Source organism: Echiichthys vipera, assembly GCF_963691815.1.
Source record: "Echiichthys vipera genome assembly, chromosome: 4".
In the NCBI taxonomy this organism is placed as follows: domain Eukaryota; kingdom Metazoa; phylum Chordata; class Actinopteri; order Perciformes; family Trachinidae; genus Echiichthys; species Echiichthys vipera.
In genome coordinates, this window is record NC_139829.1 from 4,409,799 (window position 1) to 4,436,281 (window position 26,483).

At 40.0% G+C, this 26,483-nt stretch overlaps 1 protein-coding gene across 1 annotated transcript in view; it reads right to left on the bottom strand.

Annotated features, from left to right (window-relative positions):
* LOC310945887 (GTPase IMAP family member 8-like) overlaps window positions 1-15,702 on the bottom strand; it is a gene marked incomplete at both ends in the record, with an annotated part of 30,799 nt that extends 15,097 nt beyond the window's left edge. The window contains 4 exons of the mRNA XM_083912145.1: window positions 6,493-7,938; window positions 8,738-8,797; window positions 14,232-14,266; window positions 15,674-15,702. Of these exons, the coding sequence (XP_083768271.1) occupies window positions 6,493-7,938; window positions 8,738-8,797; window positions 14,232-14,266; window positions 15,674-15,702 (1,570 nt within the window). The remainder of the gene's footprint in view (window positions 1-6,492; window positions 7,939-8,737; window positions 8,798-14,231; window positions 14,267-15,673) is intronic.
* Window positions 15,703-26,483: the final 10,781 nt, after the last annotated feature.

The following is a 26,483-nucleotide window of genomic DNA, read 5'->3' on the forward strand; positions in this document are numbered from 1 at the left end:
ACGCACTAGGCTTTAGCCGAAAAACCAGTTTTGGCCCGGTGCGGAAGGACAGTGTGAGTGCGCCCTTAGGTAGAGTGAAAACAAGACAACAAGACAAGACAATTGGGAGTGGTACAGTAAATCGAGAATTCAGGATTGTCTTGCACAATAAAACAAAGATGAGTGTTAAATTGCTGCAAAAGCAAATAATGTAAGAGAAATATAGCAATGTAAATGTAAAGATCAGCAATTAATTACTTATTATTTATGACAACTGTCTGATAGAAAAAAAATAACCTACCAGTAAATTTGTTGCATCATACATTTTGTTGATGCTGCAGTTTTTTTGTGTGTGTTTCCAATCGTGGCCAAATTTCTTCTTTTGATTTTCTAATTTTTTTGTAAGGCTGCTTGGCCCCGCACTGCTTACACATTTTGCTGGCCACACCAATCGTTTCCTTGCATGTGATGCATTGTTTTTGAGTAGGCATCTGGAGACAGAAACAGAAATAAGAAATGAGAACACTGCATGCTGTGTTACCAGTGAATAATAAATTAACACAATAAATACAGTGCTCTTACATGAAAACTGCTACAGCATAATACTACTCAGGACCTGTGTCCCCAAATTAGTTTTTTTTCCAAGTCAATTTATAAAAACTGTATATGTGATAGTTTCTTGAGGGCTCTAGAAGGTAACAATAAATGCTTGTTATGAATTAAGAAATACCTTTTCAAAGATGTAAACTTAAACATTCCAAAACAGTCCTAGTTTATTTCCTGCTGCAGTGTATGTGAATGACACCAGCTGTCAGGAAGTAAACAAGGAACAAGGCTGTTGCCTAGCAATGGAATTCTGTTGAAAAGGTTAGGTGGTATATTAACAAATGCATTCTTCCTTAAAACATGCACAAATAGTCACAAACATAGTAAAAGGGTCACATATTTGACGGTACACCTGTTTTGTCTGTCCTCTACCGTGTCTTATGTATTCCTGGCTTTGCACCTGTACGTGTCTTTACGTAATCTAGGGTGTCTAAAAATATATTTTAATCTCAACTAAACAGCCTGATTAAAAGAAAAGATTAAATCTAAAATACATATAATTTTAGCTTACCATTTCATGTAACGTAAGACTAATTGGGAGCGTGTAAACGCATATAACGTTAAACACCTAAAACAATAACGATGAGCGATCTCTTTCAATTAATATTAGCTATTGTGAAAACGGATATTTATACAAAGCATCATCAAAGTTTAATATCATGTTAGCGGTTGTCCGCGCTAGCTGACTAGCTTTATTGCCTAGTTAAATGAATGTTAACTGAGCTCTTAAAACATTATACAGCCGATAATAATCTAGTTTCTATTACATTAATAGACGGCGAAAGGACATAGAATGCAATGATTTACACATTTGATCGTTCTCAAATCGTTTTTAACACTATTTATTACTAGCTACTTACCTTTAATAGTCCGTGTGTCAAGCGATGAAAAAAGATGTAATCAAATAGACCCACAATGCACAATGGACACATGCAAAAAGAGGCATACGTCCTGCCTACGTTCAAACCCGACGCAGGGGGCTTTCAACTCATTTAAGGACTTCCCTGAGCTTAAAATATGGACGTTTAAGGAGAGCCCAAAACTTCAAATATGGACGTTTAAGGATAGCCGTAAGCTTCAAATATCGCCGCGGACGGGCTTACATTGGAATGAGTTGAAAGCCCTCTGCGTCGGGTTTGTAAGTTTAAGGAGACCTTTTTAGTCCTTAACTAACGCCAAAGGCCCCTGACCAATCGTCAGTTTTTGACACGTTGGGAGTGAGACTGTGCTGTCCATAGGCACTGCATGCACTGTCAAAGATAAGATCTAGTTTAATTACCATTGCAGCCAGGAACAGAAAATATTAGTATCATCCACGAGTAATATTAATTTCAGAATATTGGATACTTTGCATATGTCATTTATATATAGTATAAACAGCTTTGGACCTAGGACTGACCTCTGTGGGACCCCACAAACTATTTCCAAGCGAGATCTCATTTTAACAAATGAAGATCTCTTCTGTACGTAGCTCTTGATCCATTCCAGTACTATACATCTAATACCACACCTCTCCAGGTTAGCTATCAAAATTTCATGGTTAATGGTTTCTGCTTTTTTCAAATCTATGGAAATTCCTATTAAATTTTAATTTCTGGTCAATAGCATCAGTAATGATTTCCACAGATTCAATTAAAGCTAGGGCAGTCCAGTGGTTTCTTCTGAATCCATATTGGCTGTCATACAGCTATGTCATGTATAAATACATATCTATCTCAGAGAAGGAGACGAGCCATATAAAGATTTAAAGAGAGACAGACATAAAATAAAAGTAGATGTCTCCAAGACACACACACACACACACACACACACACACACACACACACACACACACACACACACACACACACACACACACACACACACACACACACACACACACACACACACACACACACACACACACACACACACACACAGAGCATTTATTTTGAAGGGAGTGTCAGACCGCAGTGATGATGTCGATGGTCAGACTCATGAGGCAGAAAGAGACTCAAAGAGAATGTACTGAAGCGCATCTCTCAAACTCAGTCCTCTAGATCAAAGACCGTAACTCTGAACGCTTAGGTCTCTGGCAATGAGGGTGAAGTCACCCCCACACACCCTGGTGGATATTGTGTAAGATTTGTCTGGTTAGTCCAAAAACTGTGAGCGTGAGAGATGTTTTTACAAAGACCCTGCATTTGGTCAGCTCCACATAAGTGTAGGTACTCTAGGTAAATTGGATCAATAGTGTGACTATCAAATGAAATATTAGAAAAAGAAAATTAATAAAGAAAAATTACTAAAAATGAATAACTTTAATTTATTAAAACTTCACATGGAGAACCAATTAAATGTAGGGCCTTGACTCATGTTCAGATTATGAGATTGAGTATTCTCAATAAATGTATCGTTAATCACGTAAATATTAGTTATCACCAATAATTATCAAAGATAATAATAAAAATGACTCTAGTTAAACCAGAGTTCCTCGGGGCACCACCGTCATAGACGGAGTGACAACTAATATTAAAGTCTCATTTAATATATTAAACTATTAATTAAGGGTTGAACACCGATAAATGTAATAGTTTAATTAGTTGAAGTATTTAAAAGTTCTTTTCTTAGTAGAAGCTGGCTCATTCATCTTTGTGTAATATTGAGTAAACAGACATATGGTAAACACAAACATTTATTAATAAATTAATAAATGCAACAAACAAAACACAATAAACTAACTAAAGCTAACAGCAAATGTGTGTGTGTGTGTGTGTGTGTGTGTGTGTGTGTGTGTGTGTGTGTGTGTGTGTGTGTGTGTGTGTGTGTGTGTGTGTGTGTGTGTGTGTATGTGAAACAAAGAGGAGAGGTGGGGGCTTGGACCTCTGCAGAGATGCCGTGAACATTTAAGCCACACAAAAGCCAGCAGGCTGAAGATCTCAGAAGTTCTAATTCAGGTTATGACAAAGTTACAGTTCTATCTAGCCGTTCATACAGTCTTATTACATGTAGTAATGCCCAGTTGGTGATTAGTTACCAGTCCATGAGATGGGAAAGATACGTTGCGTTGCTTTGATGCCAGTGGCTGGTCCTTGTGAAGGAAGCTGGTTGAAGAAAGGCTCTTGTCCTTGTTGCAGTGGAATCAGATCGCTCTTTGTTCTGCTCAGTTGGGTTGGTAACCGGTTGGTTAACCTGGCTGATGATCCTACTCCATACAGGCCATGTTCAGGGCCAAGGGACAGCAGGCAGCTGGTCCCTGGATCCCGCAGGAGAGCGTCGAGTTGAGTGAATAGAAGAAAAGAGTCCAAGAAAGAGAGTGAGCAGGAGGTGTCCTACAGTTTTATAGACCTGATGGTGATGTCATCATCAGAAGGCAGGTCACCCAATGGACTGACAGTTTGGGGTCCCTTGGAGAGTTCACACCTGGGTATGACCTGTTGGGGGCATGGCAGGCCTTTGTGTGTGACCATGCGCTCAGGGACAAAGGCTACCAGGCTTTTGGGCCTAGTCTTTACCTTGGTTTGATCAGGCTGAGGCCTTCTCATAATCAAAGTTCACCTAAATCCAGAAATGAACAATCATCTTTGGGATATCGGTTGCACCTCCATACGTTATTATAGGAGTCAAGGTTGACTTTCTGTCATTTGGAGGCTCACTGTGCCAAATATATGGGTCTGATTGCTGCTAGAAAGGGCACACGTTTTCCTACATTTTAATGTAAAAATTAATTCCGCATTATTTTTACTGCAAGCTCATAGGTTACTCACGCGGCTAATTAGAAGACAGGAAAGAGCACTTGTGACCGGTATTTTTTGCCTCACAGTGTGTGGGTGGTGGACCGGGGTGTCCGTCACCATTTTCTGTGAAACTAACCAATAGACACTCAAAAAAGCACCCACCCACTACCGTCAGAAAGTTGGTCTGATCCTTTTACTGCATCCTGACGCTGGCCGCAGATCACAACAGTGGATAACACAAGCACCATTCTGGAACTGGTTTTGGCCTCGACGAGGATTACGGTGCTTCTGGGCCAGAGGGTTGATTCCTCTGACAGAGAGGAACAATAGAGATTCATTTGAAGATGGGTAAGTGTTTTTACTTTGCAAAAACGTAATTGTGACCAGATTGGCCAAACTGTGGTTCTGTGCGCAATGCGTAAATTGGTCTGTGTATCAATATTATTATTTATTAGTGAGCTTTACTTACTAATAGTCTAGATGTATGGATATGTTTTAGTCATTATTTCAGCACACTGTTCTGTGCAGATGAAACTGTCCGTCATAGAATTGCATTTCTTTATTTGTATGTAATTTTTATACTGAATGTAACAGTGAAATCCTTTTCTGTCTGCCACCAGGAACACATCATCCTTGTCCTGTGTGCCTGCACCACAGCCATCACCACCTCACCAGCACATGGCACAGCAGAATATAAGAAGCATAAAAACATGCACATTATGTAAATATTGCAAATTGTGTAATTTTTTGTATATAATAAATATTTGGTTTGGAAGAAAAACTGTTGTTCATGGTGGAAATAGAGTGAGAGACAACACTTTTTCTCAAAAAGCGATAATGACAAAATTCCATTTCAGACATTCATTTTACATTTATCTACTATTTTATTCATACATTACACTACTTGTGAACCTAAGACCTTGGTCAACTAATTTCAAGCACAAAAATAGTTCATCCACATGAGTAAAGATATGTTTTCATAAGAGATAAGAAGAATTTGAAAAAGCGGTATTTAATTTTCAGCATTTGGGCCAAATAATCTCTTTATGCATTGCTCTAGGACAAATGTGAACATCACTATACATAAAGTTGAGTTTGTTCTGAACATATATCATAGAAAACACTTATATCGTATACAAGTACCCTTAAAAGGGGAATTTACCAAAGTATGCAAAGTCGAGAAAATAGCCTTAGACCTCAGAGGGTTAAGAGTGATTTTCTTCTGTTGCTTTCCACTCTGATGGTTGGGATCTGTGGCTGAACTTTCCATCCAATACACACCCATTGAAAACTCAAAAAAAAGTCTGAAAACAGCATCATATTTAAAAGGTGATCATTTAAAAACTGTGAAAGCTATAAAACATCTGGACAAAAATGTAATAGTTCAAGGTGTTTTAGGTTGTTTAAACCGTAAATGGAGTCTGGTGCTGAAAATTTCTGTGGAGTATGTTTAAGAGGATTTGAACATTCTCTCGATCGATTTACAGTATAAAAAAACACCAATTACCAGAGAATATCCAAGAATTGTTTATGATAAGAGAGTACCAACATTTTCAAGTAACTTCCCTTAACACTTCTCTTAATCAGAAATTTCATTGACCAACTCTTTTCAAGTGTCTGTATCCGGATTGATTTAGCCGTGGAACTTTTTTTTGTTTTTTACTGAATGACATAACATTTACATAAATCTAAACTGTAGACACTCATCTGTAAAGTCCATAAATGCAAACCTACATCCTTTATCAGCCTCACATAGTTGTAAAACTCTTCATGTGTGTTCTTTCGTTGTGGCACTGTCTGTAGTGTGTATGCTCACCTCAAAAAACATAACATAATAGAAATAATAGAAACAACAACAGTGCAACCATAGAATATGTCCATTTTCTTCTTTTACGATGGTACTCTTCTTGGAGCTTTCTATAGTTTGTTTTTCCCTCCTCTAGGCTCTGTTTGTCCTCTTGATGTATTCTTTCCCAGGTGTCCCTTCTTTCCTTGTCCCAGGCATCTCGATCTCTCTTTATCTCTTTTCTAAACTGCTCCAGCCTCCTCTCAGCAGTTTCCTTTTGCTCTCTTTCTGATTGAACTTTTTTCTCTGAGGCTTCCAGTTTTCTCCTCCACTCTTGTCGTTGAGTTTCTTCTTGTTTTTTCCTTCTCCTTTCCTCTTCCTCCCTTTCTCTCTTTCTCTGCTCACGCTCCTTGCTGATGATTTCGTCTTTATCCTGCAGCTGTTTTGCTCTCAGTTTTCTCTCCTGTTCAATTTCTTTACGCTGTTCTTCAGTTTTCCTTTTCATTGTTTTCAAATCTTCATGCTTTCTCTGGAGGTCCTCCTCTTTTCTCTTCATCTCCTCTTCCTTTTCCATCAGCACCATCCTTAGAGACTCTCTACTCTGATGTTCATGATCACCTGCCGTTGCACTCCTCTGTTTCACATCCTGCAATTCAGCTTCAAGTCTGTAAACCTTCTCCATCTGAGCCTTGGTAAACATGTCCTTTGTAAAACATGTGGATCCCTCAACTCTCATCTTTTCCACATTATCAAATAGTTCTGGGATCTGCTGCTGGTCCTTGATGTTGAGAACAACAGATCTTCCTCCACAGCGCTGACAGAGCTCCTGGATGTCCTTGTTTTTGTTTAGAAACCTTAAAACATCTGGAGCTGTAGGATCTGACTCCACAGTGAACACAATCATGGTGAAGTCAGTGACTCGAGAGCTGAATGTGTTCTGGATGATCTTAAGCTCTTCCTTGTCTTCATCAGTGAGGGGACCCACAGGTAGGACCAGGATGAAGGCATGGACACCCTCAGGATCAGAGAGAGAGATACACCTCAGTGATTCCTTCATCACTTCCTCCTGAGACCTTCCACACAAGGCAGGCAGCTCCACCAGGGAAACCCAACGTCCACACACCTCTGCCTGATGTTTAACACACTCTGGTGAGTTGGAGACTGAATGAAGCTCTGTCTGACCTAAAATGGCCTTTGCTGCTGAAGTCTTCCCTGCTCCTCTCCTCCCACACAGAACTAGGTTTAAAACTGGTTTGACGTGTTCTGACTTTGATTTCATCATCAAACCTGCATCCTCATCCTCAAATAAAGCACAGCTCACATGCTCTCCATTATTCTCCTTTGCAGTTTGACTCAAACGTGTTAACAGCTCTGGAAGTTCAAGGTTCTTCTGCTTCAGGTTTCTGTATTTACACATTCTAATCATGTCTTTTAGGGGCTGGTCAACTTTGTCCATCAACGCTGAACCCTCCTCTCTGGGTATTGTTATGAGAATCAATGAATGATCAAATGATTGACCACCGAAGAGTTGAAGGACTCGGCAGAGCTTCAGTTTTTGTTCCTCAGTGAAGTCTTCAGGCTGTAGAACCAGAAGGAACACATGAGGTCCAGGGTCAGAGAGTCTCACACAGTTTTTCACATGTTCTGTCAGTTTGTGTTCAGGGATGTTGGGATGCAGCAGATCTGGAGTGTTAGTGAGAACAATTTCTTTCTTCTTCATCTGTTCTCTGACTGCCAGACAGTAGTCTGGTTCTTTCTCAGTGTTAAATTTAGTCTGTCCAAGTATGAAGTTCCCCACTGAACTCCTCTCAGACCAGCTGTTCCCCAGAAGAACAACTCTCAGCTCAGACACTGAAAAAAGAAAACACTGATTTAGAAAAACCTCCTAGTGTAGTCTGTCCAAAACAAATGCGATGCAATTAGATGTATGAGGAAGTCACAAGATGAAAGCTGCTATCATCTTAAAGCAAAATCAACAATGATCTTGCAAATATTCAAATTAAACTTTAAGAATAGTTTTATCATGTTAAGAATATTACGCAGCAGTCAGCCAGCTAGGTCAGAGTAGAAGCATGCATGCAGTATGTTATTATTAGAGTTACATTTTGCAGTTATGGCAAGTGGTTTTACCATTTAATAGCTATACTGAATGACACCAGTTGAGTCGAAGAATTTCTTTCACAGAAGGGATACAGAAAAAGGATCCATTTACATGTACCCGCCTGCTGTTGATGATTGAGTACTCATATTTTATGTGTTTTTACTTGTTTTAGTTAAAAGAAGTAAAAATAGTTTTTGCCTTTGATTTACACAAGGGATAATCCACAGGCAAAACTCAGATTATAACAAAGTATAGAAAAAAAAAAACAATTCTGAGATTTTTGAATAATTCATCCCAGAATTTAGATACCTTAGGGCTGAAACAAAACAGGTATACAAGATGGCAGATTCAGTGACGCATCTAATATATTAAGGCAGCGATACAACTTCAGGTCTCTTCAGGCAGTGAGAAACACTCTGCCTACATACTTGTTTGGAGCAATGAACTTGCAAATATTCAAATAAAATAAAATGTCAGTTTGTAAGCTCCACCAACAAACATTTCTAGATATTGATACAGGATAATAATTGCAACTTCAGTTTATCTCACTGTGAGGTGGCAGCAATTCATAGCTGTTGCTCCGCTCCAGTTGTTTCAGATTATCTGTCACTGTAAGGATACAGAAAACGGATTCATTAACAAGTAATCTTCAGTATAATGTTGTCATCATTTAATGCCATGTTAAACATAATGCCAGTATCTTATTTTACTATGTGTTGATATTGTATTATTTAGGGGTGACCCCGAACAGTCGACTATTTGACGATTAGCACCGAGGAGCCTGATTCAACTGCCAATCTCACATATATAAAACATAAAACAATGGATTACTCCATTCTGGCTCTGGGGGTGCTGAATGACTGATTTTACATATAGATGCTTGATTTCTCCCAATAAACCATGATAAATAGCCTATTTTTATATCATTTACATGATCTTAATCTATGTCTTTCTCTTAGTCTCCCCAAGTTGTTCTATCCAGGATCCGGCACCGTGAGACTGCATCTTGGCTGGGCTTTAAATCTATCTGAGCGCTAGAAATACAACAGTCTGCTTCTGTTTAATCATCAGCATCATTTAAGTTGAATATTTGCCCAATTGTTGTTTTCCATTATAGACGTTCATCCAACACAGTCTGACACAGTGCTGTGAAAGTGTAACTGCAGTTCTAAATATACCGTCAGCTATTGTCAAAGAAAGATACAAATAAACCACGTGTATGCTATAACAACTAATACTCTTAATAAGATGCCCCTATCAGAAATCATATCTCTCAGTAACAGTGGCGGCTGCTGGTCTTTCAAGGAGGGGAAGCTCATTTTTCCGGCCTACATCATAAATGTGTTTATTTATATGTAAATTGTACCCTTCGTTCATTTTTAAGAAAATGATATGTGACCTTGTCGTACCAACTAGGTGTCTTTTCCAGGGACTTGACCAGATCCCTCTCAATGGCCAGCAGAGCTAGGCTGCTTAAACAGCCTTGGCCCAGCTGGAGCTGCTGCACCGGCTACTGTAAAGTGTGATTGCCTGTGAGTGTGAATAATCGTGACGGGGGAGAAGCTCCGCAGCTGCTGCTGCTTGTTGGGGACAGAAACCGCAGAGTGACAGAACAGAGTCGTCAAACACAACGCTAGTCGTTTTTACCAAAGATAAAGTCACTGGGGATCGGTAAAGTCTCCAGAACAGTTCAGAACAAAGATGTGAAAAACTTTAAAAATGCTCCGGTGGATGTTTATTCTTCAGCACCGCTGATTCGCTCATTAAGCTGTCCATCAAAAAAGGATTCTGTCTCAGACAGCTCATCCAATCATTATGCAGAAGCCAAGCGTCCGGGCCAGCCCACTGTCCCATAGACCCCCAGAGACGCTGAGCGTTCGATTTTTTGTGACATCTTAGGAGAAGATGAGCTGGAGCTGAGCAATCACCACTGCTCAGTAACCCTCCGCCTGACACGCGTGACCGTGCAGTGCTGGACTCATGTGCACCCGCCGCTGTCTGCTGAATGTCCATGGCTCGCCACGCCGGATCAGAGGGTTTTTCATGAGCAAAAAAAATGATTTGATGGTTAGTCGACTATAGGCAAAACGTGACGAATCAGATTTGACTATGAAAATTTTTCAGTTGGGGGACCCCCCTAGTATTATTATTATCTTTCACAGTGAATATTTATGAACAAACTAGGAATGACTCAATCAGCTCACTCTTGAAAATGATTTATGTTGTGTAAGCCATAACAGTGAACAAATTCACATAAAAGTTACTATATTAGTATTGGTTAGAATAATAAATACAACAATATTCTTTAGCAGAAGTGGACAGAGCTCTGGAAAAGTGGACAGAGCTCTGGAAACCAATTGACCTTGGTTGGTCCTGTCAAACACCTGTAACACAAACTACAAACATGTCTTTACTATCTCAGATCTCTAAAATTCTAGAAAAGCTTTTATATAACCGACTGGACAATTTCATAAATAAACACCAATTACTCACTGAAAGTCAGTATGGATTTAGATCCAACAGAGCAACATCACTGGCATTAATCGATTCAGTTGAGGAATTTACAAATTCAATAGATCAAAAAGAGTATACAGTAGGGATATTCATGGACCTAAAAAAAGCTTTTGACACAATAAACCATGGTATATTATTCAAGAAACTAGACCGGTATAGCATCAGGGGGAAAGCATTAGAGTTGATCAAGAGCTACTTGACAAAAAGGAAGCAGTTTTTGGGTGATGCTTCTTCAAAGTGTTTGGACATTACCTGCGGTGTCCCTCAGGGGTCCGTGTTGGGCCCCAAACTCTTTATACTCTATATCAATGATATATGTAAGGTATCAAAAGTGTCTTAGTTGGTCTTGTTTGCAGATGATATAAATATTTTTTGTTCTTGTAGTGATCTACAAATTTTAACAGAAGTGATCAATACTGAATTGAATAAAATAAAAGAATGGTTGGACAAAAATAAATTATCATTAAACCTTAGCAAAACAAGACTAATACTTTTCGGAAATCACAGAACTAATGTACAACCAGAGATACTATTAGATGGGATTAGTATTTAAAGAGTAAGTGAAATCAAATTTTTAGGGGTGATCATAGATGAGAAGATTAGTTGGAAATCACAAATTAGACATGTACAAACCAAAATGTCAAGATGCATCGCAGTATTAAATAAAACAAAACATGCACTGGATCATAAATGACTATGTACTCTGTACATTGTACGTTAGTTCTGCCATACCTTATTTACTCTGTAGAAGTTTGGGGCAACAACTATATGACTACATTACATCCAGCAATACTGATCATTCATGGGGTTGGATACAAGGATCACACAAACTCACTATTCTTACAGTCAAAAGTAATTAAATTCAAAGATATGGTGGATTTTTATACAGCACAAATACTATTTAAAGTAAAAAATAATCTACTACCAGAAAACATTCAGACACTATTCACTGGAAGGGAAGGGGGTTATAATCTAAGGGGGAAATTTAAATTCAAACCACTTAAGGCATGCACAACAAGAAAAAGTTTTTGTATTTCAATATGTGGGGTTAAATTATGGAACAGTCTGGAGGGGACGCAACAGAGATCTTAACAGTAAAATAAAACATATTGTTTCCAATCTTAGAGTTATTATACATGCAGATAACATATTCTTACATTTATAATTATATATAATATTCTTACAAGTTAACATGAAGAATGTACTTTCAGAATTTTCAGAAACATTTTATAGAACTCAGAACAAAAAATGAATTATCTCATTTTGCAGAACAACTAGTATATGTAAAAAACTTTGTACTTATAATATACATACTTGGCTTTAAAAATCATTGGATCTCAGCGAAAAAATTGTATGTGGTAACGGTAGCAGCAGTTTTGGTGGTGGTGGTTGGAAAAGGTTAATGTGTTATCAATGGTGGTAAAACCAGCAATTGTAATCTTGATGTTGTATTGTTTATTAAGGGATGGTTCAAATTATTGTTTACCTTTAGTCTGGACTTCAGACTTTTCAGTTGTATCACATATGAGACACTGTTGCACACATTTTAAACATTGCACTTGATTTTTTAAAAGTTTTTTAGAAATCACCAACAATTTCTTGAAACAACTTTGTGTTAGACTCACCTGGGGACCGTTTCACAAAGCAGGTTTAGTGAAAACTCTGAGTCTGTTAACCCTGAAATGAGGGAAACTGTGAGTTTTCCGTTTCACAAAGGGAGGTAACTCAAACCAGAGACAGAGGGGTAACTCTAGCCTGTTTCACAAAGAGAGGTCACTTAACCTCTTGGTCAGTTACCATGGTAACATGCTCTCTGAAACTAACCTGGTCGGGACCAGGTTTTTCTCAGAAAACCTGGAGTTTCTCTCTGTCTCCGCCCTCTTTCAGCCACACACGGTATTTGATTTCCTCATTCATTCAGTCAGCACGCGAGTTTTGGCGTAGTATAGTTCCGTCTGTTTTTTCAGAAAATCATTGCAAAAATCAGTCAGTAGGCCTACATTAGAAGTTATATTAGGTGGCGACTATTTCACTACCATGGCATGTCCTTTGGATAATGATCCCGTGGATGAAGCTGCAGCATTACTGCACAGAGAATTAAATATGCGTCGGGAGATGATTATCTAACTATCGATTATAGATGTTCTTGCATTTCCAGGCAATTCTCTTTTTGAGCGGTACCGTTTCATATCCCAGCAGATATTCTGTGTTGCGCTGCGTTTTTTTCCAAAAGGGAGTTTTTTTTATACAACGTATAAAAATCATTCAGTAGGCCTATATAGAAGTTATATTAGGTGGTGAATATTTCCACTACCATGTCATGTCCTTTTGATAACGATCCCGTGGATGAAGGTGACGCATTACCGCAAAGAGAATTAAATATTCTTCGGGAGATGATTATCAGACCGCGCATAGCCGTCCTTAATATACTGCAGCCATAATTACAAAATGAATGTATTTGACTCAGCGTTTCCTAAATATAATCCTAGCTTTTCTTGCAATTCATAGGTTCAAAAGTGTGTGCTTTTAATTGGGTTACCGGTATATAAACTACTCTTATAGGTGGAAACAACAGCCTTCTGATCAAGAATATCACCTATAATGCGAGGGGTGCATTTCACAGCACGGGTGCTGAATACGGCACAACACCGTTTCATGTCACAGTCCATCATTTACATACAGAGCCTCATCCGTCCTTACATTACCAGCATTAACAACCAAAGTCATGCTCTCACATCCCAGCAGATATTGTGTGTTGCGCTGCGTTTTTTTGCAAATGGGAGTTTTTTATACAACATATAAAACAGCCACAGCCACTACGTTTAAACTTACGCACTGACCCGAGCAGCAATGTTCTCCCACGCCGTCTCCCTCTCTTTAGCTGCTGCAGTGGTGTCACACTTTCGGCGAAAACATGCTCAAACTCTCCGTATGAGCGCATTAATATTTCCAATTCCAGTGGTAGCGTAGCGCTCCGCTTCCCCGTTGCTATGGTGACTAGTCAAATCAGGGCTCCATTGATGCTGTCTTTTTTTACTTGTGGTGCACGCGCTTAACTACAGGTCAAACTACTCTGAGTTGATCAACCTAACGCAAATCTGCTGTTCTGTTCCTATCTCAGAGTAGATCAACTCAGAGTTCAGGGTTAAACTCAGAGTTTTTTTAACCTGCTTTGTGAAACGGACCCCTGATGTGGCTGTTACTGTTATTGTGGGTTGAGTGTCTCCCATCACAGATTTAAAAAAATATATATTTCAAGAAAGAATAGCCTTCATTCCTTTCAGTTAATTAATTTTGTTACTTTGGTAACTACAAACAGCAATAATTCTGGTCCTGCTAATCACCACTGCTGAATAGTCAGCACACACCTGAGGATTAGTAACAATCAGTTTTTACTCAGAAATCCAAGAATATTGTCTTTCCTATAAACACATTTGTTTTTTGAATTTCAATTGGTTCTACTTACCAGGTGAAAATTGTTTTGCTTCCATCAGTGAGATTACAAACTTCACAATGACAGCGAACTCACCTGACACAACCTTTCCCCTCAGAGTGGGCAGGACACTGCAGACACATGACACCCGTTCAACAGCTAAGTTAATGTTTAACAAGAATATAAACTCATAAACCAGAAACTGGGATGCCTGATATAGTTTAAGACCCAGTGATTTACACTCTGATTTAATATAAACAGCACTTTCCTTCACCTTGATGTTCGAAACATCTATCATAGAGCATAGGCCTGGTGGATATATTTGAACCTTTAATGACGAGATGTGATAATCATTTAATTTAAATTAGGGATCTCCCTATCAAGTTTTGTGACCCTGGTCCCAGGTTACTTTAAACGTACATTGGGCGTCATTGGTTGCTGCAGTCATTCTTCTTGTCCATAGTGGTTGTTGTGAATATTCTTAATGCAAGAAGGATGTAAAAGATGGTGTGACCCATCTTTTACATCGTTCTTGTGTTAAGAATCCATGGTCCTCAATCGAGCATGAGGCCATCAGTTTTGAAAGGATCTAGATGAATAAAACTTTTCTTACTTTACTTATGTACATTGAGAGTCATTGGTCTTTGCAGTCATTCTTCTCGTCCATAATGGTTGTGACTCTTCTTAATGCAATAACGATGTAAATGGCGGGTCACAATCCACGGTCCACAATCCAGAATGCTGCAAAATCAAGTAGGTATTTTCTATGGACTGTTTTTCTAGGCTTAGCTTTGACGGAAGGAAATGGCCTCGCTATGGAACAAAACTATGGACTGCAAGGACAAACATTCCGGGTATTATTAGAACAGGAAAATGCAAAACAGAAATGCCAAAGATATGTTTGAGGTTAACCATCAGAAGATATAGCGCAATACAACAATGGTGAAATTTGATGATTATTAATGTCCCTAATTGCTGAAGTAGCAAAACTAGGAGGTGTTGCCACATTAACAAGTTTAGTTTAGCTAATCAATATCATAACAGAAAACATAACCTAGTAAAGAAACCAAACAATCTATAGAGGCCTATAATTACATTTGTTAAAATAACGTGAATTTGATTTGATATTTGCTATTACCATATCTACCCCAATGTGCGTCACACATTTTGACAGTGAATTGATCTAACATTATGGCAAATTCATCCCTTCCAGTTAGAGTTTGCACAGTGCCGAATTTAATATTTTCAGTTCATTGATTATGTTCTCTCTCACTCTAACTGTTATGGCAATTTCTCCCATTTTTGTTCCATTGTACAGTTGCCATTGACACACAGGTGTTCGCAGTGATCTCTTACACAGACACGGTTAACAGGTAAAGTATATGGTTATAAAAAAGTAAATGGGTAGTTGATGTAGATGCACCTACCAGATTCTGTAACTCTTTTCGTCGTAGTTGCTTCTCCGTTGCCGGTCCGGTGAGAACTGTTTGGCTCCTGCCTGTGTTATTGTTTCCTGTCACCTGTGCCCCTATTCATACCACTGCGGGCTCCCAATGACCGCCACCATGTGTCCAAAAATAATAGTACACTAAAGACAAGACTAAATAAAAAAATGCAAACAGTGAACATAAAATAGCTCCTACACTGACTATGCAATTAGTTAGGAAACAGATTTTCCATAAAGACAAAGAGAGCACCCAAGAGGGATGACCTACTTTTGTGCTTGTCCATGTACGTCTTTGCTGAACTTGAAATATAGCATGTGGTTTTGTGAAGCAGTTAGGCTAGCTCTGATTGCTAGCTTACGATGATGTTAGCAAGCTACTAAGGTAGCTATCTCACTGTTGAAATTTATTTTTGGTGTAGCAGTTTTTTTGACCGTTGTAGCAAAAATAACACTTTAAGAAATTAGTTAAATGAATAAAGCAACTCAAATTTAAAATGTTTGATTTTAGCTTAATTATTACTTAGTACTTCTTCCACTATTGTACAAAAGTTGCTCAAACTTACGGGTTACACTTTAATATTTAACATTATACTTCTCTTTTCTTCCTAAATTGTAGTGAAATTATATGAATGAAAAATGAATGTCATTCTTTCAGGTTAATATGTTGTTGTTGTTGGTTGTATGTTAACCTTTACAATTGTAACTCCAAGTTCACTGCTAATATCATGACTAACTAGCTGACTTTTTTCTAAATGAAATTTTACGGCCAATTAATGGATTTGTTCTCAGCCATCTTGGTAATGCTAACAACTAGCCGTTAGCACAACTGTTAGATAACCTAACTGCCCATAGTTGTAGTCCTACACATACTCTTTATTCATTCATCTTCAACCGCTTGTCCCTGTCGGGGTCGCGGGGGGCTGGAGCATATCCCACCTGACATCAGACGTGGACAGGACGCCAGTCTATCGCAGGGCACATCGAGACGAACAGAGACAGACAACCATTCACACCTACAGGCAATTTCAGAGTCAGCAATTAACCTAACACATGCATGTCTTTTGGATTGTGGGAGGAAACCGGAGAACCCGGAGAAAACCCACGCAGACACGGGGAGAACATGCAAACTCCAGCCGGGATGCAAACCTGGTACCTTCTCGCTGTGAGGCGACGGTGCTAACCACTATGTCACCGTGTCACCGAAACATACTCTTTTGTGTTGTTTTAATAAAATGATGTTAGATACCTGTATAAGATGTTTTGTTAACCATTATAACCATTAGGCAACTGTTGTAGCAAAATAACATTTTATTATTATTTTACATTATTACTTAGTACTTCTTCCACCATTGTACAAAAGTTGTACAATGTTGTTACACTTTAATATTTAAAATTATAGTTATCTTTCCTTCCTAAATTGTAGTGAAATTATATGAATGGAAAAGTAATGTAATTTTTCAAGTTTACATGTTGTTTATTGTTAACCTTAACTATTGTAACTGCAAGTTCACTGCTAATATGATGACTAGCTAGCTGACTTTTTCCTTAATTCAGTTTTAGGATCCATTAATGGATTTGTTCTCCGCCATCTTGGTAATTCTAACAACTAGCTGTTAGCACAACCTATGGAGCTTTTCAAAAAGTAAACATAAACATTCCAAAACAGACCTAGTTTATTTCCTGTTGCAGTAAGGGTGAATTACATCAGCTGACAGGAAGTTACCAAAGACCAAGGCTGTTGCCTAGCAATGGAATTCTGTGAAAAAGGTCTACAGCTAACCTAACTCCCTACTCTTTAATGTATTTCAATGCCGAAATGGGTTTCCTCAGGAGGGTGGCTGGAGCCTGAGAGAGAGGATGAGAAGAATGAGAAGAAGCCATCCGTGAGGAACTCGGAGTAGAGCCGCTGCTCCTTTGCATTGAAAGGAGCCAGTTGAGGTGGTTCGGGCATCTAGTAAGGATGCCCCCTGGTCGCCTTCCTAGGGAGGTGTTCCAGGCACGTCCAGCTGGGAGGAGGCCTCGGGGAAGACCCAGGACCAGGTGGAGAGATTATATCTCCACACTGGCCTGGGAACGCCTCGGGATCCCCCAGTTAGAGCTGGTTAATGTGGCCCAGGAAAGGGAAGTTTGGGGTCCCCTGCTAAAGCTGCTGCCCCCGCGACCCGACCCCGGATAAGCAGATGAAGATGAGATGAGATGAGACATACATAAGACGTTTTGTAAACCAACAGGCAACAGCTGTAGCAAAAATCACATTTTTAAAAATCATTAAAACGAATAAAGTAACCCAAACAAAGAGCGTTCGCTTAATTACCGGGTGCTAGGGCGATTCCTTCATTTCCCCGTTAATCAGCGTCACTTTCTTCAGGTGTGTTAACCGTCAAATACGGTGAGGAGCGTTCGCGCCCAACAGGTGATTTGACTGTTTCCTCCTGTTTTATTCAGTTATTCAAATGCGGAGTCAAACTATCACCGGAGGAGAGAAGTGGAGGAGACAACCACCACAAAACTCGGGCAGTTCAAGCTAAAGTTAGGCCTGAAGTCCGGGAGGGTCTCTGTCTGTGCGAGAGGCCGGCCTCACGTCGATACAGTGGGGATGAGAGGGGGCTTCAATCACCGGTGATTCTGAACGGTAAGAGCGCGCCAGACCTCGCTTATAAATCTCCCTGTTTATGTTTTTCCGTGTGTGTTTAAAGGCACACACGTATAAAACCCGCTTATTTTTGATTCTTTATAAATCAAGAGGACGTTAGGGTACATTCGGCGTGGATGACTGTCAACAAAGATACGTTAAAAGCCGAGGACGAGGCTATTTATTGTAAATGTACACCTCACAACTGGTTCCTTCCTTCCTTGTCGCTTGCACATCATGGTGTAGCTTATCGTGCAAGATTAACGTGACGTTTTACCAACAATATGTGATGGGCCTATTAGTTATGTCGAATTTTAAGGTTACTGGTAGGCTACGGATTAATTTTTTTCATGTTTTTGAAATACATTTCTATATTATTTGCACAATGACGGTATAAATTGTAATTTGCTAGATTTTCGATTGGAGTTTGGTGTCCCCCTGGAGAATTAATAGGTTCCTGCTTTGAAAACGTACATGCATCCCATTTAGCAGATTATTATGCTCAATTGCATATTAGGCTTATTTTTTAATGGTTCGACCCGTTTATAGAAATACTTAAAAATAAACTATTTGGAAACAAGGAGTCACAATGTCTCCATGTAGGCTCAATGTCTGGACTCTGGTTTAGGATAAGTGTTCAAACTGGCCACTAAAGTGACAACTGGTCTGTGTATTTAGCCCTTTATGATTGACAGATCTACGGAGAAGGAAGTAGGAAGTGACAGGAGATAGCTGCTCAGCGTGGTGTGATGTCATTTACATGAGGATTCAAGACAGGAACATTTTTTTATGTGCAGAAATGAGTACACACGAAACCATAAAATCTCCAGGTGCACGGTTTTTTGTGCAGGAAATTGAAAAGTTGCACATTTAATTTAGCTTTTATAGCAGAGGAAATGAAAACCTGAACTTGACGATTTCATTCTATATTTTCCTAAACATCGGAAGAGCAAATATTTTGACTGTCAGAACCTCTATTGGATGTAAATGCAAAAGGAAAATGTACTTAGGCCTACTGCCAATTTGGCATTTCATCAAATAGTTCTGATCTGCTCCTTTTTGTCCACTGTGACAATGGACTTTATTCTTATAGACCGATAGAAACTTTATTGATCGTGAAGGAAATTAAATTTTCAGCTGTTCCAATATTAAACTGAAGTAGCAAGCAGGAAATTTACAAAAATATAGAAATAATTACAATATAGAGGGAAATTATGATGAGAAATACAGATGTGCGCTGAGAGGAATACTCCAACCAGAAAATGTGCAATATAGTGAAGTTTATTATCATTATTTTTATTATATGAAAGTGTACGAAAAATAAAAACTATAGCCATATGTGCACAAAGTGACCAAATGAGCTCCAACAGAAACTACTCTAAAGGTGCATTATTGGTTGATTCCCTGCACTCCTCCCAGTGCGGTGTTGTCATGAACAGCCTATTTATAGTGGATTTAATCAGATGTACATGGCTTTAACTTTAACTATCTACAGTATAATTGAGTTCAGCTTAGGATGCATCTAAGTATAGGCATATTTAAAAAGTTATGTCTATTGATTCACCATTATTGCTGTGAAATTGGCATTGCTTTGAGTGTCCTGACCAGAATAACTGGGTACTGTCCTGAAAACTTGCATCAATGTCTGTCTCAAAAACAGAGTTGTATCTCGTCGTGGTTGTGCATATTTGATCATTTCAGTCTTTGAATTCTGACTCAAGTTTATTTTCAATTTTCCACACTGTGGTCTGAAATTAAAAGTGAAACAGATGCATGATGAACACCTGTAAGAACGTTCATGTAATTAAACAGCCTGGCAATAAAGTAACTTATACTCATCAACAGGCTTGAAGCATATTATGCTAAAAGTTCTGCACAAAATAATTTGTACGCTATCGATTGTATGATAACGGTTAGGTTTAGGCACCAAAGCTACTGACTGTTTTTACCATACAAAAGGTGACAGTTAGGGTTAGGCATGAAAACAACTTAGTTAGGATTAGAAAAATGGTTGTGGTTTGATTTAGTACGTCCGGGACATGAAAGGCAACAGGAAAGTCAACCCAACTTGCCTCCTTGAGCGGAGATTTTCCATCTTAAGCCTCATTTATGCTCCGCGTTAGATAGGGATACGGACGGAGCCTTCTGTCCGTACTCTGCGCACATTTCCTCCGTATTTCTGCACGTATTCTGCAAGCTTGCTCATGCGTACCGATACCGACCGCACGTTGCAGTACCACCGGAAATCTTGTGGGCAGTGTCGGGCCCTTGACACAAAGAGTGGCGTGAATATCAGGAGCGAGCGAGCGAGTCATTAAAAGTCCAGACGGACATCCTGAAATACTTTGTTGTCAATTTCCCTTTATCTGTCAAACCAACGTGTGAAATTCTCCGTCCACATTGTGGGATGTATTTAGTGTCTCACAGACCACCGCCTTCTACAACGCTGCCTGAACGCTATAATTTTGCCTCCTTCTCAACAGACGCAAGATCGTTATCTCCTCCTTTGTCGCCACGTTTGTTGTTATCATGAACTTTTTTTTTTCAAACTTTATTGGAGTCACTTTTGAATCTGAGCGACGCCCCAGAGGATGTTTTGCTCAGCGTCCATTCCAATGTAAAAGATGCATTAAAGCATGAGGGCCGTGATGATTAGAAGGTTAATAATGTACACACAAAATGGGAGCAGAACTGGGCCTTTATATGACGTCCCCTGCTTTTAATACGGGGAACACCCATGACTTCAGCAACAAACATGAAATACACACAAAATAAATATGTGGAAAATGCATAAATTACTGCATATTACTTCTCATTGTTACAGTGCGTGCGTGCGCGCGCTGAGCCAGCTTGTTTTGCATGTTATTTCCCTTTAAAAAAAGTAATACAGACAATGCAAATTATGTCCCCTTGATGCCAACAGTCCAGTTGTTTCAGCACAGTTACTCACTTAGTAAAGAAGGACGATGTGAAAGGACTGCAGCTCTTTGTAACTGTGGAGGTAAGGACTTTGTCTTGTTAATAAATAACTAAGAAGTATTCCAGATGGATTATTTAATAGATTTTTTTTTTGTGAAGCACAGGTGTATTAAATGACATTATAGTCCAGTCATTTTAAGCCAAAATAGGGGTCAACGTTGAACAAACTGGAGCAAACTCATATGATTTTGTATCCTCAATATGTCCTGAGTAAAGGAAAAAAGCCCTGAAGTATCCCAACAGGGGAAAGTTTCTAAAAAGACCCAAATATTCCCTATGCATTCAACTATTCGTTATTTTTCTCTCATGAATAGGGGAAAAAATAACCTCCAGATATCACCATGAAAATTACTGAGTTGATTATTTAAATCGAAACAAACTAAATGTATTACAGGTTTTTTTTAAATGGTTTGTTCAGATGGGCAAAAAGGGCATAATCTAATTACGTATGGTCTCATTTTCATAAGTACCAAAACAGATGTGAACATTGGGTACAGACAGGTGAAAATGTCTGGTTGAATCTCGTTGACATAGAACAGTAAAAGACTTCATGTTCAGTAGTGAATGAACCCATTTAGTCGACCCATGAGTGTTAATAAATGGAGGCAGGAAGAACAGCTCAGGCTTCTGAAGTGACCCGTATGTGCAGTTGATCACTGATGACATCACGCCACATTGGTGTTTACGGGAGCGAACGTGTCAGCGGCAACTGGTATTGTAGGACTTTATGGCTTAATGCTAAAAAAAGTGTGTGACGGCAGCCGGAAAAGTTTAATAAAAATGTCCCTCTCCCTCCACTGGGCGCCTGCTTCCCTGCTGTCCTCCATGTTTGTTTGGATTCTGTTCTTGGCTCCCGCCTATGGCACACTTGTTTTTTTTAAATCAACTTTTTTTGTCATTCATTTCCAAAACAGTCAAAGTCACATTAAATGCGACCTGGCTGTTCAGATTGCGGTTGCATTCAAAGCAATCCGATACGTATCCGATTCAGTAGCACTATTAAAAGTGGTCTAATTCTGATTGGAAAATGTCAGATTCAATGGGACTTGAGCTGTTCTCACTGTCAAAAGCAAATCAGATATGGGTCACATGAGCCAAATAATCAGATACAGGTCACCAGAAACTGCAGTGTGAACATTCCTTTTCAAAACATTCCCCTATTGGGATTCTTCAGGACTTTTTTTTCCGCCCTTACTCAGGACATAATGTGGATACAAAATCAGTTGAGTTTGCCTTCTGTTGCAATTTGCTCAACCTTTTTTCATAAAACGACTGGACTATTCATGATGGCCACTGAGGGCTGGCTCATTGGATGAGCTTACTGAAACACTTAATGGGACTGAGACATTGTTAATGTCGTCAGTATCGCCTGTGTTTTCCTGCTATGAAGAGTCTAAATCTCGGCTGTGAAAAAGGTTAATGTAAAGTGCATGTTTCTGAATGGGTATAGCAGGATTAGAGGTTTTATGTGGAACTTGTTAGATTTTAATATGCTGCAACAGTTGGTTTAGTAAAACTGCCTGTTATTCCTGCATGTGTGCACCATATTGGGCAGAGGCCAGGAATGAACCAGCTCTACCTATTTTATAATTTGGTCATTTTAGTGGTGATGTAACGCCTTTTCAAAGTACTATTTCCCGTCCAAGCCTCGTATTTCAACAATGCCACAGTGCTGTGTTCCTGTTGATGAAAAGTGTCTCACTGAAGAAAGAAGTGATCGGAAAAAAGTTAAGTTTGTTTTGTTTGACAGAGCGTTTGCACCCAGATGTAGTATTTTGAAAGTGTGTTACATCAGACATAAAGGGAAATTGTGGCGTAAAATCACCCCATGGTTTCTTGTAACAACTATTAACCGAGAAATCCTGTAAAGTCGCTAACAGCCCGGACGTGGCTAACAGTGATTAGCTTGGGGCATTACAGTGAAGGCATTTAAAGGCTTTTTTAACCACTAACATTGCTCAAAATAACAGCAAACCTCTGCAGCAGCATGAGAAGAGTCCCTACACAGAAAACAAAGCACCAATGGGCCAGTAGGTAAGTCTTTAAAACACACTTTAATAAACTCTGGGTTCACTAACTACGTTGTTGGTGCTTTGTTTTCTGTGTAGGGACTCTTCTCATGCTACTGCAGAGGTTTGGTGTTATTTTCAGCAGTATTAGTGGTAAAAAAATGTTTTAATGCCTTCACCGTACTGCCCCGAGCTAATCAGTGTTAGCTACGTCTGGCTGTTAGTGACTGTAAGCAACTCTCCCGTATTTCTTGATGTATTCAAGTGTCTAAAAAGACCATGGGATGATTTTACACTGGAATTTCACTTTAAAGATGGGATTTTGTCAGATATTGCTCTAGATAGACTTCAGTTGGTCTGCAGTGTGTTGATGTTATCTCTTCATCTGTAGATTGAAGACTGAGGCTTCACCAGGAGCATCTTCACAATTTCTTCATCATCCTCCATGCCTGCTGATCGCTGACTGCTCTCTACCCTCCACCCTCCAACTCCTCTTTTGCTTCTTTCACTCAATCGCTCCTCCGTCCGGTCATGAATCCCTACAGAGACTCAAGTCCGACTTCATATTCACCTCCTGACTCTTACAATAATTCCCATAACCCACCTCTGTCACCGTCTCCTCCAGTCATCCTGACAGGTCGAAGCTCTGCGACAGTTCTGAGTCATAACTCCGCCCAGTATCAGGCATCTTTAATCCATCATGGAGGTGAAAACCTGTTCCCAACACCAAACTTGGAACGCTCTTCCTCGCCACTTCCAGGCTTTAGCCTCCAATTGAGGCCTCGGTCCAGTGTAGTTTCTGGCTCGGCTCCTACACCGAACCCGTACCCTGCCCCCGCCACACCCCACTCCCGCCAGGTCTCGGTCATCATCACGTCCCCAGACGTCCGCCCGTCTCCTCTCCCGTCCCAGTGCTCCGAGGACTCCTCCCCGGACCTGGAGTGCGCCATCTGCTTCAGCCAGTTCAACAATGTCTTCCGCTGTCCCAAGATGCTTCAGTGCAAGCACACATTCTGCTTGGAGTGCCTTGCACGCATGAATGTCAAGTCGGCAGAGCCCAACGCCATCCAGTGCCCGCTTTGCCGCAGGCTCACGCCTTTGCCCACCCTTGGCTTGCCGAGACTGGCCACGAACTCAGACATGCTGTCCTACCTGCCGGCCGCCATGCAGAGAGTCTACAGCGTCCGCTTCCTGCGCAACAAAGGGAAGCTGCAGGTCAAAAGGTAGCAGCAACCAGAGAACGTAGCTTTTGAAAGGAATGTGATTTTAACAATTTCAAAACATGCTTATTCTTTTAAAAGCTCTTTATGGATGAGTTTAACTCTTCTGATCAGGGACATCAGACGTAACTAGGAAACGAGATCTTGGCAAATGTTTTCATTTATGGCAGTGGCTATTATATGACTTGCAATACTCTTTGAGTAACAATCTAATATACAAATTCATCTCATGTTCTTCCCCACTGCCTCCTCACTGTGTAACCCCAAAAACAATACAGTAAGTCCTCAAAAATGGCTTCATGACAGTAAACTAAATATCTTTGGCTACTCTCACACTGCAGGGTCTTAATGCACAATTCCAATATATATATATTTTTTTTGTTGCTAAAATCACATTTCGCATGTGCAGTTGATCATTGATGACATCACGACCCAGTGGTGTTTACAGAAGCGAACATGGCAACAGCAACCGGTATTGTAGGACTTTATGGCTTAATGCTAAAACAGTGTGTGACGGCAGCCGGCAAATTTAATAAAAACCTCCCTCTCCCTCCAGTGGCCGCCTGCTTCTTCGCTGTCCTCCAATTTGTTTTGATTCTGTTCTTGGCTCCCGCCTGTGGCACACTTGTTTTTTTTTCAATCATCTTTATTTGTCATTCATTTCCAAAACAACGCAGTGCGGGTCAGAATGACGCCAAAGTCTCATTAAATTCGATCTGGCTGTTCAGATTGCGTTTGCACTCAAAAAAATCCGATTCAGTAGCACATTTAAAAGAGGCCTAATTCTGATTAGAAAATGTCAGATTCAATGTGACTTGTGCTTTTCACACTGTCAAAAGCAAATAAGATATGGGTCACATGAGCCAAAAAGTCAGATTCAGGTCACTTGGAACTGCAGTGTGAACGTAGTAGAGAACGAGCCTTCTCACATAGAACTTAATAGGATCAATAACACTCTCCATTTCTTGTCAAGGTCATCTCAAGGTCACCGGCGGTGGGGTCAGAGGTCGCTGAACCGCTCTCTGGACGTGGGGCTGCCTAGCCCGCCCGTTGGTGCTCGTGGCGAGCGGGGCAGCCTGGGCGAAGCTCTGTTCCGAATGACGGGCCGGCCGGCCTGCCGAGCCTTCCTCCTGACGTCTGTGGTGATGATGATGGTGCTGCTGACGGGCATCATCATCTTCCTCTTCTGCTTCAACAGTCAGGACCAGCAGTGAGTGACATCTGTCTCAGGGCTGCAGTTAGATGAAGATAATGTGCAATAAATCCGTTGAACTCAGACACGGACACTCACACCTGAGCTGAAAAAACTTGAACCTGCTTCATAACGTTCAACTTGTGCCAAAAGTTTTAGATAATCATGGGGATGTCTGAAAGTACTCCTGTAGCAGCTGGGGTGGAAAGGTATCTATTTCACTGAGAAGCAGTGGACTTAAATCTGCTGGACAGTATTTAACTCCAAAGACGACTTCAGTCATCCTCACTGCACTGATAACGTTGCCAAAAGCTTCAATTTCTCTGCTCAAGTACGCAGCACAATCACCACCACACTTTTTAATGTGTGAATTTCATGTCATAAAATGTCCCGTCTGAAGGTCGTTTGATGGCGAAGATAAGAAATGTAGTGTGTTGAGGTCAAAGTTTCTTAGAGTTGTGGATAAGAGCCAAACTTTTGACTCCAGGAACTGAAACTATTGATATAATTACATAAATGCGTCATCTTCATATTCTCTGTTTAAACTCATTCTGGCAGCTCTTTAAAGAGGAAACCCAGCGACTGAATGTCTGGTTTGTTTCCGTTTCTCCTCTGCTGGGAGTGCAGCTCTCAACCAAATACTGTAAACAGGAATCATGCAAATAAACCGAGTCAGTCTGACGCAGAGAGCAGAGGATTTTCATAGTCGTGAAACATGAACACATGACGGTGGCTGGAACAACAGTGTGCAGCCTTTAACCTGCAGACATGTCTCTACATGCAGATAGTTTTGCTTTTATTTGTCCAGGTTTTCAGATTTCTGCCTCCCAGAAATTAGAAATTTGATCACGTTTTAACCTGTCAACAGA